Raw genomic sequence first — 18,991 nt, 5'->3', positions numbered from 1 at the left:
CGTGTACAGTTTTTTTTTTAAATCAAGCAAAAGCACTTTGCATGCCCAAAGTTTGAACTTGCATTTGTACAAGATAATCTATTTTGTAAATTAAGCCCACTGAAGTGAATAATGCGTATCGCCTCCATAAGACACCACAGAGAAAATTCATCTGGACCATTGTACAAATCACTAGCCTGAACAGTTAAGCGCTGACAGCTAGTTGACCATGTAGAACATTACAACTGAGACTGAACTTTGGCTTGGTTGATGCTTTCAGAAGCAGATACACCATAAATTTTAATGGAACAAATCATTATATTCAAACAGAATAATATTTTAAAGCTTATTTTTAAGTTCATTCTTACAACACATTATAAGCGATAAACAAAAGTGAAATTAATCAGTGCAGTCCTCATAGCATTGATAGATGGCTAACTGCCTGAAAGCTCAAACTCACTCTTATGTCTCTTATATGTGAGCTACAAATTCTAGGATTCTCTTTTCCTGCAATCATGAAATTCAAAAGTACATATATCTATTGGCTTATTAAGCTGAATAAATGACAATTTCCTTCTTCCCTTATTTTGTTGCCATTTTTTGATGTCACCAATTTATTTATTTTCCTCTTTTACTGCTCCTTGTCTAAGTCATTCTCCTGTCTACTCAAATCACTTTTCCTATTCTCCAAACTTCCTTTTTTGATTTATTTTCTCTAATTTTCTGCTTTGTTATAATTCTCTCCATTTCTGATTCTTATACCCTTCTGTGTTGCATCCGCTCTATTCTAGTTTGTTGTCTCCTGTTAACTAATTTTCCTGCTTAGAATGGAGCTCGCTCTCTCTCTATCCCATAAGACCATAAAACATAGGAGTGGAAGTAAGGCCATTCGGCCCATCGAGTCCACTCCGCCATTCAATCATGGCTGATGCGCATTTCAGCTCCACTTACCAGCGTTCTCCCCGTAGCCCTTAATTCCTCTAGACAACAAGAATCTATCAATCTCGGCCTTGAAGACATTTAGCGTCCCGGCTTCCACTGCACTCCGTGGCAATGAATTCCACAGGCCCACCACTCTCTGGCTGAAGAAATGTCTCCGCATTTCTGTTCTGAAATGACCCCCTCTAATTCTAAGGCTGTGTCCACGGGTCCTAGTCTCCTCGTCTAACGGAAACAATTTCCTAGCATCCACCTTTTCCAAGCCATGTATTATTTTGTACGTCTCTATTAGGTCTCCCCTTAATCTTCTAAACTCCAACGAATACAATCCCAGTATCCTCAGCCGTTCCTCATATGCTAATATCCCCTTCCTCATATCCCCTTCTCCAACCACCCTGCTTTTGGATTACCCTATCTTTCTGGTGTTTGAACTCTTTTTTTCCTTCTCACAAATTCTCTATTTCCTTTCCCTTCCTATTGAGAATGCAGAAGGAACAATAATCAGGGCATAAAATAGCTGAGAAATCTGGTGTTCAAGAAAATTGGGGATGGGAATGTGGAAGCATCTGAGTCAGGTTACTGAAACAACCTACAGAACAGCAAAGAAGCTAGAAGTCACCAGATCTAGCTGGAGATGGGAAAGATTATCATAAGTAATCTAATAAAGTTATGATTGAAAGAAGGTTTAACCAATTGGATGGATGGTAGGATCTTCAGGTCCTGCCAGCATAAATGAAGTTCAGCTTTTTTGTTAAATGAAATTACTCAACCTGTAGCAAATTCACAATGAACTGAGGCAACAGATTTCCCATCCTTTGCCTGGGCAGCAGGGATCAAGGAAAAGCTAGGGGGTAGGACATGAGCCTTTGAATAAAAACATACTACTGCCAATGCTTGAAATCTAGAAGAAACTCAATAGGCTTGGCAGTATCTTCGCAGAGAGAAACAGAGTTAATGTCGAGAGCAATATGACTCTTCTTCAGAACCTGACAGGACATGAACCTTGGTTGATATTCTCCTCCACATGTCCAAAGTCAGACTAATTACAGCGTTTCCTTGGCTGATATTAACTAACTTAACACATTACGTATTTTCCAATCTGTAAAGCCCCCATCATAGACAATATTTATGCAATGAGGAAAAACTTGTTCAGCAGGAACTGTTCAAATAGTTAAAACAAACTCAAGAACAGTAGTTTAGAAAGAAGTAAGAATTAGACAAAAAGAAATTGCTCACATTTGTTGGTCAGCTGAGCAAGTCTGATTTTCTCAGATGAAAACGTTTCATCAAGATCAAAGAGGTCCAAGGTTGGCGCTGGTAACTCTCGAAATGAGGGAGGAAAGACCTGTCATATTAAAACAATCCATAAGTAAGCATTACTGTAGACATGACTCAAAAAAATTGAATTATGCCATTAATTTTCTTTTGTAAGTGATACATAGTTTTTAAATGTACAAAATAGTTCTTGCAAATGTGTTGGACTTAACATACACTAGCTGCATTGTGAACTTGTTGACTGACTATTAATGTGACAATATTGCCACCAGGACGCTTGTACAACGTCATCCTCAGTAAATATTCATTTTCTTATCATCTCAATGTTTTTACCATTACTTCTGAGATCATGAAAAGACAACTGGGTAATAGTTTATCTTATACCACAATTTATTTTCCAAAAAGTATATTGCTGAAGAAAGTGAATTTCCATATTAAATAACTGTAGCAAATAGAAGTTAAATAAAAATTAAAACACATAGTCGATCCAATTTGCACATATGTTGTCACATGGCTATTTCTAATATTCTGTAGCCTGAAGTTTTGTACTTACAGCTGGCTGCAGTGTAGGGAGAGGTGTTTCAAATTGAGGTTGTATGAGTTGCAATGATTCATGTTTCACATTTAGTTGTTCATAAGCGCTGGAAACACACAAAGAATGAGAATCTGGCAATACTGAAATACTGTAAATAACAGTACAAACATAGCAGATTTTGTGAAAAAGTGAGTCAGTGATTTCAAGAAAGTCACACTTCATTAGGACCTAGATTTTAGCACTTTACTATTTTGTTTGCAATATTTGTTTTTGTCAAGATTTCCAAAGTAGGCAAGACTAGTAAATGCAGACATTAATGAAGTATAAATAATTTTTAAAAATACATATTAGAATGAATATCATTTTAATAAAGATTCACTATTCGTGTCTATTGTGAAGAAAGGCAATTATATTAAAACATTATTGTTGTACAAGTTTGTTACATAATAATTTCAAATAAATAATCATTTGATTTTTAACACTCTGTAGTCTACTTTTTGTTTTTTCCTCATGCCACATCATTTCCTATCAGAGATAACAGGATGACAACTTAATTCCAAGTCTTTGAGAATGTTTTTCCTTAGTTGGATAATACGTTGTTTCTGTGAGAGCAATCTACATTAACATTCCACATGACCTCCAACTATAGAGTTTCAGGAATGCATCATGGAGAATTATTGATAAGTCAAGTCATTCTGTGGTACAACACTTTAATATTTCAATGTACCTATGTGGAATAAGGATACCAGGCCACAATCTGCTATGAAACAGTAATTGGCATGGGGAAAAGAAAAGAAGGAACAGTTTTTAAAAATGTAATCAAAGATGTGTTACTTTAAATTATATTCTCATTCTACTGAAAACTTGTATCTCAAACAAATAAAAGTTTAGTTTTGAATATTTATTTTAACTGATACTGACGTGATAACTTTTGGAAGAGCCATTGTGTCCAGCTTAAAAACTGACATGTCGAAGAGTGTGGTAAAATCTCTTGGATTTTCATCTCCTTCCTGCAGACAAACCCTCAGTCTTTCAGACAGTTTAGCTGTATCTGGAAGCATGGTGTAATCTGAAATCTTTATAACAAAAAATGTTTCCAATTATGTTAGAATACAATCAAAATAAAACAAAGGTATTCAACAAGAAAAGTCACTAAAATGTTAACCTTTATAATTTTCAAAAAAATTCCAGATTTAGGTATACATTTTATTCCAGTAGCCAATAAACTAAATGAGACACATAGATTATTCAAACTCTGCCCTGCCCATTAAGAAACTTTTCCCATGTTATGTTCTTTTGTACCCCAGGTGTCAGTGTATAGTTCTGCCTATGTAAAAGACAGTTAAAGTAGGATTAATGCCGCACCCTATTGACTCAAGTTTTTTTTTTAAAAAAGGGTTTCGTCAATGTCCAAGGTTTTGATTTTTCTATAGGAATATTGCTTGTAGATTTTTAGGAGAAATATTTTGTACTGTTTTGAGTATATAGTTTTTCTTTCAAAAGAATGGAAGCATTTTGAATTTTTTACTCCAAATTACTATTTTTACCTCTGGATCCTCTGCATCGATTTGGTTCAACTGGATTTCATTTGTAGTCAGCCACTGAAAAACAACATCCTGAGACAAAAAGGAAGAAATGATGGAGGATCAACAAAATAGAGCACAAAGTTTCTCTGGAGGCCAAGCTTATCTTTAGACCTTTTTGTTTCCTGAATGCATCAGACTAAGAACTTGCAAAGACTTGTTAGCATGGGCGCATAGGACATTTAAGCTATTATCATATTATGCAGCAATAAAGGAGGCAAATAAGATAACTACAAGAATATCGCAAACATCTTAAAAAGTGATTAACTTTGCACGAAGTGCCATAAAGCCCCATTTGAAGTATTTCATGATGCTGGCCTCCCTATGATAACAAAGAGGCACTTGTGAGGGTCAGTGAAAGGTAACTGATTTGATATTTGAGATTATGTAGCTGACAGTTAAGACCTTGAAGTTGGGAATATTTAAATATTGAAAAGAGTCACAGATTTTAAAGATTATAGGAAATATAATCAGAATAGATATAAACACAGCTAATACAAGTGAATTCTACAAGGAGACAGCCTTAAATATAGAACAGGGAGAGCAAAAAGGCAACTTAGATTTGATTTCTTTATGCACTGTTAGGGAATTAGGAAATGGATTACCAAGGGAAGCAGGGCAGTTGACTGCATAGGCAAATCCAAGGAAGTATATGAAAACTTCAATAGAGGATGTACAATAGATATTAAAGGATATAAGTTCTAGTCAGTGGAACCAGTCAGATAGTATTAGTAACATTACAATGTGATTATATCCAGACAAGATAGCTCAGATGTTGGGATTGCGATTTTAAAAATTACATTAATTCAACACTCCCCATTATTGTATTTTAAGGAGTAAAAGGTTGATGGGAAAAGCCTTAGATAGATGAAGATGAAATATTTTCACTGGTTGGGGATTCTAGAACTGGGGCCAGACCATTCAGGAGAGATGTTCAGAAATACTTCTGCACAGAAAGGGGGGTAGGAGTTTGAAACTCTCTTTCGCAACCAGAGTTGATGCTAGATCAGTTGTTAATTTCAAATTGGAGATAGATAATTTTTTGTTAAGTAAAGGCATTAAGGATTATGGGCCAAAGGCAGGCATATAGAGTTAGGTCACAAATCAGCCATGATCTAACTGAACGACACAACAGGCTCGAGTTGCTGAATGGTCTACTCCTGTTCCAACAATACGACCATAAAACAAAGGTATTCCGGTCATTGAGTTGATTTATGGTAAAATTAATTATTATAACATTATATGAGTTAGGACAGTCAAGTTCAGTGACCAAAGCCTCTTTAGAGAAGCAAATAATCTAAAGCTGTTTAAAACAAGTAATGACTCAATGAAGTGGACAAAAAGAGGGTATCTTTTGCAATAACAGGTCGAGGAAGATAATTTTAAATTGAAATAGTTAAATACTTAGGTTATTCTAAAAAACAAATTCGTGATGTTAAGGAAAAAGGATAAATCTAACAAATACAAGCCAGTCAGTTTAACACTAGAGTGGAAAAGATTTTAGATACCATAACTTATGGGAAAAAATTAATAATCACTTCAACAAATGGGGATTAAGGAGAGTCAGTATGGATCTATTACAGATAAATTGGCTAACATAACACCCCTGTTTAAGAAGAGAGGGAGGCAGCAGATAGGAAACTATAGACTGGTTAGCCTGACCTCAGTTGTTGGTAAGATTTTAAGAGTCCATTATTGAGGGTGAGATTACAGAGTACTTGGAAGTGCATTGTAAAATAATGCTGAGTAAGCACATCTTTGTTAAGGGAAGGTCATGCCCTACTAATCTATTAGAATACTTTGAGGAGGTAACAAGTGACTTAGACAAAGGAAGGCCAATGGACGTGATCTATTTGGGTTTCCAGAAGGCCTTTGAAAAGGTGCCACACAGAACGCTGCTAAATTAGATGAGAGTCCACGATGTTAGGTGCAAAGTACTGTACTGGCACAGAAACAGGACTTGCTGACTGGCAGAAAGCAGTGAGTAGGGATAAAGGATATTTTCCAGGACGGTAGCTGGTGATTAGTGGAATTCTACAAAGTCAGTGTTGGGACCACAACCATTCACATTATACATTAAAGATACGGATGAAGGAACTATGGACATTGTCGCTAAGTTTGCAGATGACACAAAGTGGAGAGGCTGCAGAAGGACTTGGACAGGCTGGGCAAAGAAGTGGCAGATTGAATACAATTTGGGAAGGTGTGAGGTTATGCACTTTGTTAGAAAGCTCAAACGCGCAGTCTATCTTCTAAACGGGGAAAGGCTTCAGAAATTTGAAGCATAATGGGACTTGGGCATTCCAGATCAGGATTCTCTTCAGGGTAACATGTAGGTTCAGTTAACTGTTAGGAAGGCAAATGCAATGTTAGCATTCATTTCAAGATGGCTAGAATACAAGAGCAGGGATGAGCTGCTGAGGCTAGGAAAGATTCAAGTCGGAATGCATTTGGAACATTATGAGCAGTTTTGGTCCATGCATCCAAGAATGTGTTGGTATTGGGAGGGAATCTAGAGGAGGTTTACAAGAATAATCCTGAGGATGAAGGGCTTTTCATATGAAGAGCGCTTGAGGACTCTGGGTTTTAACTTGAAGTTTAGAAGAATGAGAGTTATCTCATTGAAACTTATAGAATACAGAGAAGTCTGGATAGAATGGACATGGAGAAGATGTTTCCATTAGTAGGAAAGACTAGGGTCGGAGGATGAAGCTTCAGAGGGAAGAGATGACCCTTTGGATCTGAGAAGGGGAGGAATGTTTTTCAGCCAGAGGGTGTTGAATCGGTGGAACTCATTGGTGCGGAGAGCTGCAAGAGGCTCAGTTATGTATTTAAGACAGAGACAAACAGGTTCTTGATTGGTAAGGGGATCAAGGAGTATGGGATGAAGGCAGGAGAATGGGGTTGAGAAACATACCATTATAATGAAATGGCAGACCAGACTTGATGGGCTGAATGGTCTAATTCTTCTACATCTTACATTTGAGTAAAACTGTTTTCTTTGAAGGAGTAACTTGGGGGGTGGGGCTAATGTGGGTAATGCAGTTAACGTGATACATGGACTTCCAAAAAGGCTTTTGACAAAACATCACCCAATGTCAGCAAAGGATGTTGTTCAAGTAATGGAACAGACAAGGACAGCACGGATAATGAAGTTAGCAGACTGACAGGAAATAGGGAATAGTGGTGAAGAGTGATTTTCAAACTGGAGGAAATGATGAAATGGGGTCCCCCAAGGTTGCTATTCTTGATTTAGATTCTGAAAATGGGGGTGCAGGACAAAATTTGAGAATATGCAGATTACACTAAACTTGGAAGAACTATGTATGAGGAAGAGGATGGTAATAGACCTCATGTGGCTTTTGGCTGGTGGAATGGACAGCAAATAGCAGATGAAATTTAATACAATGGAGGATTAACTAAAACATCTTGGTTAGAAGAACAAAGAAAGGCAACATCAAATAAAGGATACAATTCTATAGGGGGTGCATGAGCCAAGGGTTGAGGGGTAAATATACCAAACCATTGAAAGTGCCAGAGCAGATTGAGAAAGCAATTAAAAAGGTAAACAGGATCTTGGACTTCATAAATAGAGGCACAAGAGTATGAAAGAAAGAAGGTTATGTTGATTCTTTCTAAAATACTGATTTTACCTCATATGCTGCTCTGAGCATCATGCTTTGGAAGGATATGAATATTTTAGAGAGTTTGCATGAAAGATATGTGGAAGTGGTTCCAAAGTGAGAGAATTCAGTTACAGGATAGGTTGGAGAAGCTGGGGCTGTACTCCTCAGAAAATATTTGAAGAGATTGATAGAAATGTTCTAAAACAGAATGCTCTGGACAGAGGAGCTAGAGAGAAAGTATTCCCATTTGTGAAAGAGGACATGAATAATAGCTAGGATCTGGAATGCATGATTAAAGAGGGTGCTTGGGGCAGATGCAATTGTTGGTTCAAAATTAGACAACAAAATTTTAGAATTAGAATTATAATGTTGGGCAGTTTACGCTTTGTTGAGTGGGCAGGATGGGGAGAAGACTTTGGGGGAAGGATGCTTGGTATCAGTTTAGATGTTGAAATAAATGGACTTTACATTCTTAAATCATCTCTATAAATTTTGAGAGTGTTACTGGATTATACTCTGATGGATTCTTGTTGAACTACTATCTTCATTTGCAGAGTAACAAACTCTGGGTGTCTAGGAAAATAAATTTCACTAAAACCAGGAAGTGACGTATTTAATAAACAACAGATGTTTCAAGCTGTTAAATATACTTCAAACATAAATAGGCATTTAATCATTGAGAATCAACAAATCCAGCATTTATTAAAAATAAATTCAAGGAGGTAATTCATCCATTCATTAGGCAATACTGATTACTTTGTCAATTGGCTTCTACTTTAATCTGTTTGCCAAATGACTTGTTCACTCCTTAAATAAAACTGAACATGTTAAATCACAGATAAAGAAATGACACAACTATAAAGTTAGTACTGATTTTTTAAAACAAAAAACTGACCCAAAAACACATACCATAATTTTGCCATTTTCTTCTTTGTCAAGGTACTGGTCACTGATCATATGACAAGATCCTAGCACAGCCAACTTTCCACCTTGGAGCTGTTGACAAATTTCACACATTTTCCAGTTATTAGGACAACCTGTAACGCCAGTTCATTATTCTGACACATGACGATCTTTGAAGGTTAAATATCTATAACTTCTTTCGTAAATGTTTTAATAAACATGAATCTGTTTCAAGTATTTTCCCAAAAGTATGGGTGTTTTCCTCTGGAAGAAAGGAATGCAAGAAAATGTTATGCAGTTTAAAGTACTCAGTAAAGTCATACAGCAGGAAAACAGGCCCTTCGGTCCAACTTGTCCTTGCCAATCAGGTTTCCCTAGCTAAGCTAGCCCCATTTGCCTGCGTTTGGCTCATATACCTCTAAATCTTTTCTATTCACGTACCTGTCCAAATACCTTTTAAATGTTGTCACTGTACCTGCACCTACCACTTCCTTTGACAGATTGTTCCACATATGAACTACCCTCGGTGTGAAAAAGTTTCTCTCAGGTCCCTTTGAAATCTTTCGCTTCTCACCTTGAGATTATGCTTCTTAGTTTTTAAATCCCCAACCCTAGGGAAAAGACCGTATCCATGCGCCTGATGGTTTTATGAATCTCTATAAAGGACACCCCTCAACCTCCTACGCTCCAGTGAAAAACGTTCCAGCTTATTCAGCCTCTCCTTATAACTCCTTGTAAATCTTTTCTGCACCCTCTCCAATTTAATAATATCCTTCCTATAGCAGGATAACTAGAAATGCACACAATACTCCAAAAGAAGCCTCACCAATGTCCTGTACAACTGCAACATGACATTCCAACCTATACTTTCTACTGGTTAATAATTTACCTTATCTAAGAAATAAAGCATTTAAAAAAACAAACAAAAATTGCATTATCTAGAATGTTATCATTGTTTCTAAATTCAGGCTACATTTCAAAAGATACCTTGATTTCTAAAACAGATTCTTATATGAACTGTCACTTTAGTGGTTCAAATTTTGCCAACTTAACTCACCTTTTTTTTAAAACAATTAAATTGGATGTAATGTCTGGTATTCATATTTTAATATAAACCAGAAAGTTGCTCTCTGTATTGTCCTTCTTGTTCAGCAATATCTTTATATCACTACCTTGGTGAGAAATTTGGCCATTATAACAGTCTTTGAAAGATTATAAAATTTATATGTAAGAAGCAATATAATTAGTAATTTGAAAAGAAAAAATGGAAAATAATTGCAGAAAGTCGCAATTTGATTTAACCAATGATCTTTGATAATTGCTTCTACCCCATTTGAGGAATTACCCCTCTTTTACATCCTCTTCTATTGGGAGTTTGAACCAGTTTGTTTCCTGCTTCCTGTACTATCATTTAGAACATAGTATTCGTGGCTTATAGGTTTATACTCATTGTTCCTGTACTCTGGCATTCATTTGTCAAGTTACTTTCTGAATCTACCCATAAAAAAAACCCTTAAAATATACATGTGCCATCTGGTCTTCAATCTCCCCTTTCTCAAAACTCTCCTATGTCTGCTTGATATCCACCTTTCCGCCTTGTAAAGACCTCAAAGATCTTAGATAAAAGGAGCGGTTACATTCTCATTAAACGCTATGGTGTTCTACAAGCAAAAATTTTTTAAAAAGTGCAAATTATATGAAATCAGATAGGCTAACAGAAATAAAAGACTGAAAATATTTAATTTGCTCAATTTCACAAATCGTCCCATTTTATTTCAGTACATCATTGAATGGAAAGACACTTCTAATCAACATGAAATTTGGTCACTTTTTGATCAACAACGTGAAACTACATAGAATAAGCAAGAAGGCATCCAAAAATAACCATCTCATAGAAGTTGGGCCTTTCGCGCAACAAGTTGACACTAATCCTCTGAAGAGTAACCCACCCAGACCCATTCCCCTACTCAACCCAATATTTACCCCTGACTAATGCACCTAACCTATACAACCCTGAACACTATAGGCAATTTAGCATGGCCAATTTACCTAATCTGCACATCGGAGCACCCAGAGGAAACCCATACAGACACGGGGAGAATGTGCAAACTCCACAGAGTCAGTCACCCAGGGCTTGAATCGAACCAGGGTTCCTGGCACTGTAAGGCAGCACTGCTAACCACTGAGCCACCTTGCCACCCTGTGCCGTAACCAAGCAGAACTTTGTAGAAAAGGTTTTTGTTCAGAAGCTTTGAGAACGTGGTTCAAATCTCATTGCAGCAACTGATGAAATTTAAATTAAGTTAACGAAATCTGAAAATTAAAGCGAACCATGAAATTATAATTGACTCTCATGAACAACAATTGGGTTCACTAATGTCCTTGGATGGAAGAAATCCTTATCACGCTTGACCAGGCTCCACACCTGGCCAGTGTAGCTGACTGTTAACTTTCTTCTAGAATGGCTAGAAAACCCTTCAGCTCAAGGACAACTAGGATGGGCAATAAACACGGACTTACCAGTTTCATCCAGATATCAAAAAAGAATGGAAATACAGCAAACTTTGTTTTAACCAGCACCTTAAGAAATGGCACTCTTGATAAACTGGCAAAAATTATATACCTGAAATACTGGATGTTTACTGTATTATCACAATCTTTGTGATACCTGAGGATGTAGTTGTGAACACGAGTGAGAAGGTTTTCTGCTGGTAAATTTTCTTTAAGGCAAAGCTGCATTATCTACAGCATAAAAATCACTGAAATAATAAATTATAACAGTGATGGGTACACCCCCACATTACATTTCCATTACTTAGCATGTGTTTTTACATCAATTATGTGAACCTTTTGATCAACCGGAATATTTGATCAACTGGTACACTCCTGGTCCCATTGGTGCCGGTTAATAAAGTCTACTGTTAATAATTTTTCCAGTATCTTCAAGCAATCAATAAGTTGCAAAGTGGTACAACAGACACTACAATTATGCTAGTTTATTCATTAGCAGCGTGTGTTCTTAACTACTGCTTTAACTAGGCATAGTAATTAAAAGTACAAACATTTTTAACATTCTGCTTTATTGTACATTGCACGTGAAGTGTCTTGTGTTAAAGTGGAGTCAGAAGATGAGGAAACAAACAGATCTGGGTGTAAAGATAGGATTCATTTTGAAGTGCAATACATTAATTCATATCACTTCTATTTATACTTTCATGGGATGCGAGCATCATTGGCAAAGCCAACACTTGGATTGCTTTTTTTAGATTAGATTAGATTAAATTACTTAGAGTGTGGAAACAGGCCCTTCGGCCCCACAAGTCCACACCGATCCGCCGAAGCGCAACCCACCCATACCCCTAACCTAACACTATGGGCAATTTAGAATGGCCAATTCACCTGACCTGCACATCTTTGGACTGTGGGAGGAAACCGGAGCACCCGGAGGAAACCCATGCAGACACGAGGAGAACGTGCAAACTCCACACAGACAGTCACCTGAGGTGGGAATTGAACCCAGGTCTCTGGCGCTGTGAGGCAGCAGTGCTAACCATTGTTGGGAGGTCATATCGCGACTGTATAGCACATTGGTTCTATACTGTGTTCAATTCTGGTGTTATGAAACTTGATAGGGTTCAGAAAACAAATCGACAAGGATGTTGCCAGGGTTGGAAGGTTTGAGCTTTTAGGAGGTTGAATAGGCTAGGGCTACTTTACCTGGAGCATTGAAGGCTGAGGGTGACCTTAGAGAAGTTGATAAAATCATGAGGTGCATGGATAGTATGAATAATCAAGGTCTTTTCCCTGGAGTAGGGGAGTCGAAACCTTGAGGTTTTGGTGAGAGGTTTAAGGTTAGAGGGGAGAGATTTAAAAGGGACCCAAGGGGTAACCTTTTCATGTAGAGGGTGGTGCATGTATGGAATGATCTGCCAGAGGAAGTGATGGAGGCTGGTACAATTACAACATTTAAAAGCCATCTGGATAGGTACCTGAATAGGAAGGATTTAGAGGGAAATGAGCCAAATGGGACTAGATTAATTTAGGTTATCTGGTCAGCATGGATGAGTTGGATCAAAGGGTCTATTACCGTGCTGTACTGCTTTAAGGTTCTAAGATTCTATAACGGAATGATTTGCTCGGCTAGGTAAGAGTCAAACACACTGATCTGTTTTGGTAGTCACATATAGGAAAGACCAGCAAATTTCCTTCACAGTTGGGAAGCAGAAAGTTGGTTGAAAGATACAGATTTCTTTGAGGTACAGCTTAAGTGACAGGAAAATGGGAGGCATTATTACTGCCGAGAAAGTTCTGTTAGAATATAACAAGCTAAAAGGTGTTTCCATCATAAATAAGATAAGAATTCTATTTTCACAGAAGTAAGCTCTGGCACCTTGGAATAGTAGAATGCTAGAATCGGTCTGTTGAGGGGAAAACACACAGAACCTGTTGACAGCACTGCAATGGCTGGCTTCATTACACTCAGTGTGGCACCAAATGGATAAACGAATGTTAGGGCTCTGTAACATACAAGAACAAGAAGATTACTAAAAGTCTACTTGTCAATAAGCCGCGTAACCAAATACATTAGATGTTAACATACAAGTCAATCTTTGAAGTCTTAAAAAAGTCCTTGCAAAAACAGGGGTCAGCATATATGCCTTGCATAAAAGTGAAACATGGATATGGGTGGTTGTCACCTTTGTTATATATCCATGTGGGCTCTTAGCTGTTTGGGTACACTCTAAACTCCCATGAAATACAGCAAAAGATGATTCACGGGGCTGTAATAAGGGTCATCTTATATGCTGGGATCTACAGTAATGAAGATGCTTTCCAAAAGTCCATTTAGTCCTACATTTTTAAACAATGGCTATGCATTTCTCATTGCTCTGAAACAAAATGCAACAACTTAAATTTTTATGGTCAAGTAGGAGTTATATCAATTTCCAGAATCTTTCTTGAAATGTTTTAAATCATATTTCAGATTCATTCATTGCATGGCAACTAATAATGATTGGTAATCACGACTCAGACCACTTTATGGACAATATAGTGGAGCTCTTAACTATTTTACCATTAAAAGTAAATAACTGTAATTGTAAACAAAGTAACTGTGCAAGCACACCACAAAATGGTGTGGAATTTTGGAAACTGAAACTATTGCATTGATTACTTATCATTTAATGAACTCTCCTTAATGAGGTGTTCTGATTTGTATCATTGCTTTATCAACAAAGAATACAGCAGAAATCACAGCAAGTTAGCTTTTGAATTTCAGTAAACTTCTTTGCTACGCAATGCATTGTTTTGTTTACATAATACGAATGACTGCTCTTTGGAAATGTTCACTGATTATCAAGTTCTTTAAAGCAATTTTTTGTCTTATTCTCAATTAATCCAAGACTACGCATTCTGTTGGATGACAGTTTTGCCTATTAAAATGTTTCTACAAAACTATAGTTTTTAAGTAGTTAATTCATGCATCAGACTGTCAGTAATTTTTAAGCAAGGCTGCCACATAAAGTAGTAGATGACAGTTTGTGGGACAGAAATCATTGTTCTATTTGATGACTTTTGGAAAACCTACTGCAGGTTGTTGCCATTGTTGTCGTCATCCATTACGCCTGGCACAGATTTTCCAGCCGCTCGACTAATTTCCCTGTGAACAACAATTAATTTTCCATATTCTCATTTGAAGGAGAAACAACTTTACCAAAGTAAACTCTAAAGCAATCTATTCATTTCACAATGAACATACACAAGTCCAAACGTCACTTAAGTTGGATTTTAGAAAACACCTGAAATCCATGTCTAATCCGATCTTCCACCACCTCCTTCCCACCATTCCATACAACTGCAACCTTTAGGAGGTTTTGATTGTAAGGTTAGATGAAACTCTGCATCGATTGATAAATGTTTGTAGTAGTAAGTGTCTTCAAAACATCCCAACAACATTGTGATTATTTGTCTTTGCAAATAACAAAGCTTAACCACTTAAGCAAAGTGGAGCACTTCTCAATGTTTAATACTTTGGTTGAACCAACTTTTTCATTTGGCAGTAGACTATTCGTCAATCTGTGGTTCATTGTTCAGGTTAGAATAATTTCAATGTTCGGAATTCACGAGATAAAACAGAACAGGCAAGATGTGTGCCTTGTCAATGACGAATCAAGCCATTTTCAAATGAATGGCCTACTTCTACTCCTATATCTTATACCATAAGACCCAGCAGAGAAATCGTAACTTAATTTCAATAATAACTACTGCCTGCAGACTTCTCTTTGTTATAACTTTGTGTCAGAAAGTAAGATGACAAGTAAGTCTGACATGATTTGAGAGCACTTACTTGGAAAACATGGCTTGGCTAAAAATTTGTAGGTAAAAACAATGACTGCAGATGCTGGAAACCAGATTCTGGATTAGTGGTGCTGGAAGAGCACAGCAGTTCTTGATGAAGGGCTTTTGCCAGAAACGTCGATTTCGCTGCTCCTTGAATGCTGCCTGAACTGCTGTGCTCTTTCAGCACCACTAATCCAGAATAAAACTTTGTAGTCTCAACACAATTTCAGTATCAACTGAGATGAGGAAGATTAATATATCCTTACCCCTCAAAATTTAGTTAGACAAACATTAAGAATCTGAGTGGAAAATAACAGCTACAAAACATCTGTTCTAAAGAATTGACAATATAATAAAATAAAAATGCAATTTATGTAATAACCAACTGAATAAATGGAGTATTATTTTATCCTCTTCCCCCAAAAGTCATTTATCAATAAAAGATGTAAATTACTTTACAAATAGCATCACGGGGTAGAATGAAAATGACTAAGCTGTAGGTGAAACACAAGATTACCTGTTCAAAATTCCATTTGATATTAATGCTTCTTTAGGGTGGAAATATTTGTAGTACATATTTCTCACAACAGCATCTTTAGGATAAAGATATTTAAAATTACAATTAAGATTATCCATATTAAAGTACAAATGGCAAAAACAAAATTTCAAGAAAATTTACAATGCTCACCATTATTTACCATAATTCCATATTCCTCTAACAAAAAGTTTATGTTTGTGTCATATTTAGATTCTCCACCTTCCCCCAGCATCACAAGAATACGCCCTCCATTTTCTAGGTATTTTTTCAATATTTCAAGCTTCAAAAAAAAATTACAATGATCAATCAAATGTGCAGTACTTCTTCAAAATCAAATCTGGCTCAATCACAGCCAGAAAATAACACTCAAATAACTTTTTAACAATTAAACAATTTGCTTACATTACACCAGATTTTTTGTGTCACAGTGGGTAACACTATTTGCCTCTGAGTCAGAAACTCAGGGTTCAAGACCCATCTGTGTATTTATAACCAGCCAAATAGCTTGACTATCAACCTGCAAAACCTGCCAGCAAGAGCAAGTGAAAGTCTTGGTCAGCATGTGTTGGAAAGACTGTTGGAGCCTCAGCCATCATTATCCATAGCTGCATGAGATACCATCGCAGCACAGACTTGTTGAGTGAACTTTAACAGACCACTAACATAAAACATTAGTTGCTGCAGGTTAACAATCATTGACTTTGAAGTGATTTGAGATGTAAAGCCAGCTATATTAATACAAATTATTTCTTTACAAAGATCCTTCTCAAAACATGAAGATCTGAAACATACAATCTCATAAGTAGGACATTAGTTACAGAGTAAAAGAATACCTGCCAGCTTTTAACTGGAAGAATTTCACTTCAGTGCTTACTGGTAAATGATTTATAGAAGGCATGCATATGTTTGATATGGAAAGTCTTTTCTGGAATATTAGCTTATGCACATTCACAGACACTGTCCCATTACTAAATGTACTGCAGAGTGTCAAAGTCATAGAGTCATAGAGATGTACAGCACGGAAACAGACCCTTCTGTCCAACTTGTCCATGATGACCAGATATCCCAACCCAATCTAGTCCCACCTGCCAGCACCTGGCCCATATCCCTCCAAATCCTTCCTATTCATAACACCATGGGTATAGGTTTGCTTGCTGAGCTGGAAGGTTCATTTCCAGACGTTTCGTCACCCTACTAGGTAACATCTTCAGTGGGCCTCTGGGCGAAGCACTGTGGTTAATTCCTGCTTTCTATTTATATGTTTGGGTTTCTTTGGGTCAGTAATGTCATTTCCTGTGGTGATGTCATTTCCCATGCTTTTTCTCCGGGTGTGGTAGATGGGATCTAACTCGATGTGTTTGTTGACAGAGTTCCGGTTGGAATGCCATGTTTCTAGGAATTCTCATGCGTGTCTGTTTGGCTTATCCTAGAATGGATGTGTTGTCCCAATCGAAATGGTGTCCTTCCTCCTCTGTTTGTGAGGACACTCTTAAGAGAGGGGTCATGTTGTTTTGTGGCTAGTTTACGTTCATGTATCCTGGTGGCTAGTTTTCTGCCTGTTTGTCCAATGTAGTGTTTGTTACAGTCCTGACATGTTATTTTGTAAATAACATTAGTTTTGCTTGTTGTCTATATAGGGTCTTTCAAGTTCATTAGCTGCTGTTTTAGTGTGTTGGCGAGTTTGTGGACTACCATGATGCCAAGGGTTCCGAGTAGTCTGTAGTCATTTCTGAGATGTCTTTGATATAGGGGACAGTGGCTAGGGTTTCTGGACGTGTCTTGTCTGCTTGCTGCAATGCAACAAGAAAGCCTAGCCACTGTGCCCTACATCAAAGACATCTCGGAAATGACTGCCAGACTACTCTGGACCCCTTGGCATCATGGCAGCCCACAAACCCACCAACACACTAAAACAGTAGCTAATGAACTTGAAAGACCCTATACAGACAACAAGCAAAACTAATGTTATTTACAAAATACCGTGCCAGGAACTATAACAAACACTACACTGGACAAACTGGCACAAAGCTAGCCACCAGGATACATGAACCTCATTCACTAGTATCCTTACATACTGAGGAGGAAGGCCACCACTTCGACTGGGTCAACACATCCATTCTAGGACAAGCCAAACAGACATGCAGAGAATTCCTAGAAGCATGGCATTCCAACCGGAACTCTGTCAACAAACACATTGAGTTAGATACTGGATTAGTGGTGCTGGAAGAGCACAGCAGTTCAGGCAGCATCCAATGAACAGCGAAATCGACGTTTCGGGCAAAAGCCCTTCATCAGGAATAAAGGCAGTGAGCCTGAAGGGGGGTCAGGCTCACTGCCTTTATTCCTGATGAAGGGCTTTTGCCCGAAACGTCGATTTCGTTGCTCGTTGGATGCTGCCTGAACTGCTGTGCTCTTCCAGCACCACTAATCCAGTATTTGGTTTTCAGCATCTGCAGTCATTGTTTTTACCTACATTGAGTTAGATCCCATCTACCACACCCTGAGAAAAAGAACATGAAATGACATCACCAACCCAAAGAAACCTAAACATATAAATAGAAAGCAGGAATTATCCACAGTGCTTCGCCCAGAGGCCCACTGAAGATGTTACCTAGTAGGGTGACGAAACGTCTGGAAATGAACCTTCCAGCTCAGTGAGTAAACCTACATCCAAAACCTCAACGAGAGCTACAAATCTGCTCAAAACGCGCTCATATACCCAACCAGATGCCTTTTAAATGTTGCAATTGAACTTCATAGAACATGGTACAGTATAACATAAGAACAGGCCCTTTGGTCCATCATGTCATTACACTGATCATTAAGTATCAAATTCCTGCAAAATCCATTTACAGAATTAATGTGCTTTCTTACTTCAGCAGCAGTGAATTTTTCTCTGGGTCCTGCTGTGATCCACAATTTCACACCTATCAGTTTTTCTTCAGTGATTTCATCTTTAAAACTGTCAACCACAAGAATGAATTAAGTTTGAAATTACTTTCTCAAAAAAAACTAATACAAGCTTGTTAAGCATTTAATAAATTTGGTGGTCGTTAGAAATAAGACTACTCTTAACCCTCAATATATGGAATTATAATTATATCGAGACTAGTAACGTGTTTATTTATTCCTTTTAAAGTCTTACTAAAAGAACAAATCCATAAAGTTCACAGCTTAAATCAGAATTTTACTGCAGACAGAAATCAAAGAACCTAAGTGCTAAAAACTACACTCCATCTTAAATAGACTAGCTTAAATAGTCAGTTACATTAAA

General features: G+C 37.3%; 1 protein-coding gene across 5 annotated transcripts in view; it reads right to left on the bottom strand.

Moving 5' to 3' along the window:
- The window catches only part of ift52 (intraflagellar transport 52 homolog (Chlamydomonas)), a 42,780-nt gene that overhangs the window by 2,859 nt on the left and 20,930 nt on the right, over window positions 1-18,991 (bottom strand). For 3 of the 5 annotated variants that reach the window (XM_072556384.1, XM_072556383.1, XM_072556385.1), the window contains 10 exons: window positions 18,592-18,679; window positions 15,868-15,997; window positions 15,697-15,772; window positions 14,428-14,499; window positions 13,231-13,357; window positions 8,847-8,933; window positions 4,276-4,344; window positions 3,650-3,804; window positions 2,747-2,834; window positions 2,155-2,263 (listed from right to left, as the gene is read on the bottom strand). In XM_072556384.1, the coding sequence (XP_072412485.1) occupies window positions 2,155-2,263; window positions 2,747-2,834; window positions 3,650-3,804; window positions 4,276-4,344; window positions 8,847-8,933; window positions 13,231-13,357; window positions 14,428-14,499; window positions 15,697-15,772; window positions 15,868-15,997; window positions 18,592-18,679 (1,001 nt within the window). The remainder of the gene's footprint in view (window positions 1-2,154; window positions 2,264-2,746; window positions 2,835-3,649; window positions 3,805-4,275; window positions 4,345-8,846; window positions 8,934-13,230; window positions 13,358-14,427; window positions 14,500-15,696; window positions 15,773-15,867; window positions 15,998-18,591; window positions 18,680-18,991) is intronic. The other 2 variants (XM_072556386.1, XM_072556387.1) reach the window with 2 other exon arrangements.

The sequence above is a fragment of the Chiloscyllium punctatum genome, chromosome 37 (assembly GCF_047496795.1).
Source record: "Chiloscyllium punctatum isolate Juve2018m chromosome 37, sChiPun1.3, whole genome shotgun sequence".
NCBI classification, from domain to species: Eukaryota; Metazoa; Chordata; class Chondrichthyes; order Orectolobiformes; family Hemiscylliidae; genus Chiloscyllium; species Chiloscyllium punctatum.
This window is presented reverse-complemented; position numbering and strand designations above follow the sequence as displayed.